Source organism: Saccostrea cucullata, unplaced genomic scaffold (assembly GCF_032062105.1).
Source record: "Saccostrea cucullata isolate Sc308-1 unplaced genomic scaffold, CSIRO_AGI_Scuc_v1 ctg8753, whole genome shotgun sequence".
NCBI lineage: Eukaryota > Metazoa > Mollusca > Bivalvia > Ostreida > Ostreidae > Saccostrea > Saccostrea cuccullata.
The window spans coordinates 6,588-8,001 of NW_026925633.1; the positions used below are offsets into that span (position 1 = coordinate 6,588).

Here is a 1,414-nt window from a genome sequence, read left to right on the forward strand (position 1 = left end):
AAACAACCACTGTTTTCATATTAAGATATTCTGTCAACCTAGGTTTGGCAGCTGTACTCGTGCAAGATGTACAACAAATAGCCGCCAGTACCAGCATAGTTTTTCCGCCCTTCTAGTCTTTCTTTATCTTTGGTGCTAAAGTTCGTCCCAGACAGATTATAGCTTCATATGTTGTCTCTAATTGAGAAAGATAAACATAACAGAAATATATAACAGTACAGCGAGCTCCACTCTTCCTGTCGTTATCTCTGTATGTGGTATAAAAGTACATCCCGGGTAGTGTAATCCTTCTCATAACGTGTCCTATTTAGATCCGATATCAACACGATATAAATATAAAGCGCAGTATGATTAAAACCACTCGTTTAGTCGTTATCTCTGTCTGTGTTGGTGAATGACATCCCAGACAGATCAGTGTCAGAATTCCCCGTGGTCATAATGTACTGTTCACAGTTGATATATATCCAGCCTCCGTCCCTGATAGCAGCACAGTTACCTCCACTGCTCCTGTCGTGATATCTGTCTGTGGTGGAGAATGACATCCCAGACAGATCGGCGTCAGAATTCCCCGTGTTTATAATGTACTGTTCACAGTTGATATATATCCAGCCTCCGTCCCTGATAGTAGCACAGTTACCTCCACTGCTCCTGTCGTGATATCTGTCTGTGGTGGAGAATGACATCCCAGACAGATCAGCGTCAGAATTCCCCGTGCTTAAATGTACTGTTCACAATTGATAATATTTAAGCCTCTAACCCCAATAGCAGAAAAGTTATCGCCAGTCTTCCAGTCGTTGTCGTGTGTAACAAAGTACATACCAGTCAGATTATGGCTTCTCATGTCGTCTCCTATGTTGAATGATGTCGGAACCAAATAACTACATAGAACATTACAGTTATGTCCATTCCATCTGTCGTTAGCTGTGCCTGGGGTATTGAAGTACATCCAAGACAGATCAGCGTTTGAATCCCCTGTGTCTACCATACGGTCCCCCAAGGTCCTAGAAGCTGCATTCGTGCAAAAAAGTAACTGAAATTAATTTGACGTATAATCGGTTAAAAAGTTGAAAGGTTTAATCCTTGAAAGGCCCTTTATTGACAGTTCTGTCTATGCTAATAATACTTTCATTTATCCCCATGCTGTTTGTCTTCCAGCAAGATTCAAGAAATTTATTGAATTGAGTATTACAGTCCAACGGCCCAAAGTACAGTCATTTTTTTTAATGTTAAATTTATCATTTCAGATCAGGCTTATACAATGTGGAAAGATATAAACTATGCTCATTAAATTCTTAATGAATTTTCTACTTTTTAAAAAAAGTAGAAAATAAAAATAAGCAGTTTTATACAAAATATGCTACAATTGTGGGAATACGTGATTTTTATGATTTCATATTTTTAAAATAGCGACATT

General features: G+C 38.5%; 1 protein-coding gene across 1 annotated transcript; it reads right to left on the minus strand.

Moving 5' to 3' along the window:
- Positions 1 to 365: 365 nt before the first annotated feature.
- Positions 366 to 985, minus strand: LOC134269395 (uncharacterized). The gene is made up of 2 exons (XM_062751586.1): positions 820 to 985; positions 366 to 724 (listed from the first exon to the last, which is right to left on the minus strand). The coding sequence occupies exons 1-2, from the start codon at positions 983 to 985 to the stop codon at positions 366 to 368; spliced, it is 525 nt and encodes a 174-aa protein (XP_062607570.1).
- Between the last annotated feature and the right edge of the window lie 429 nt (positions 986 to 1,414).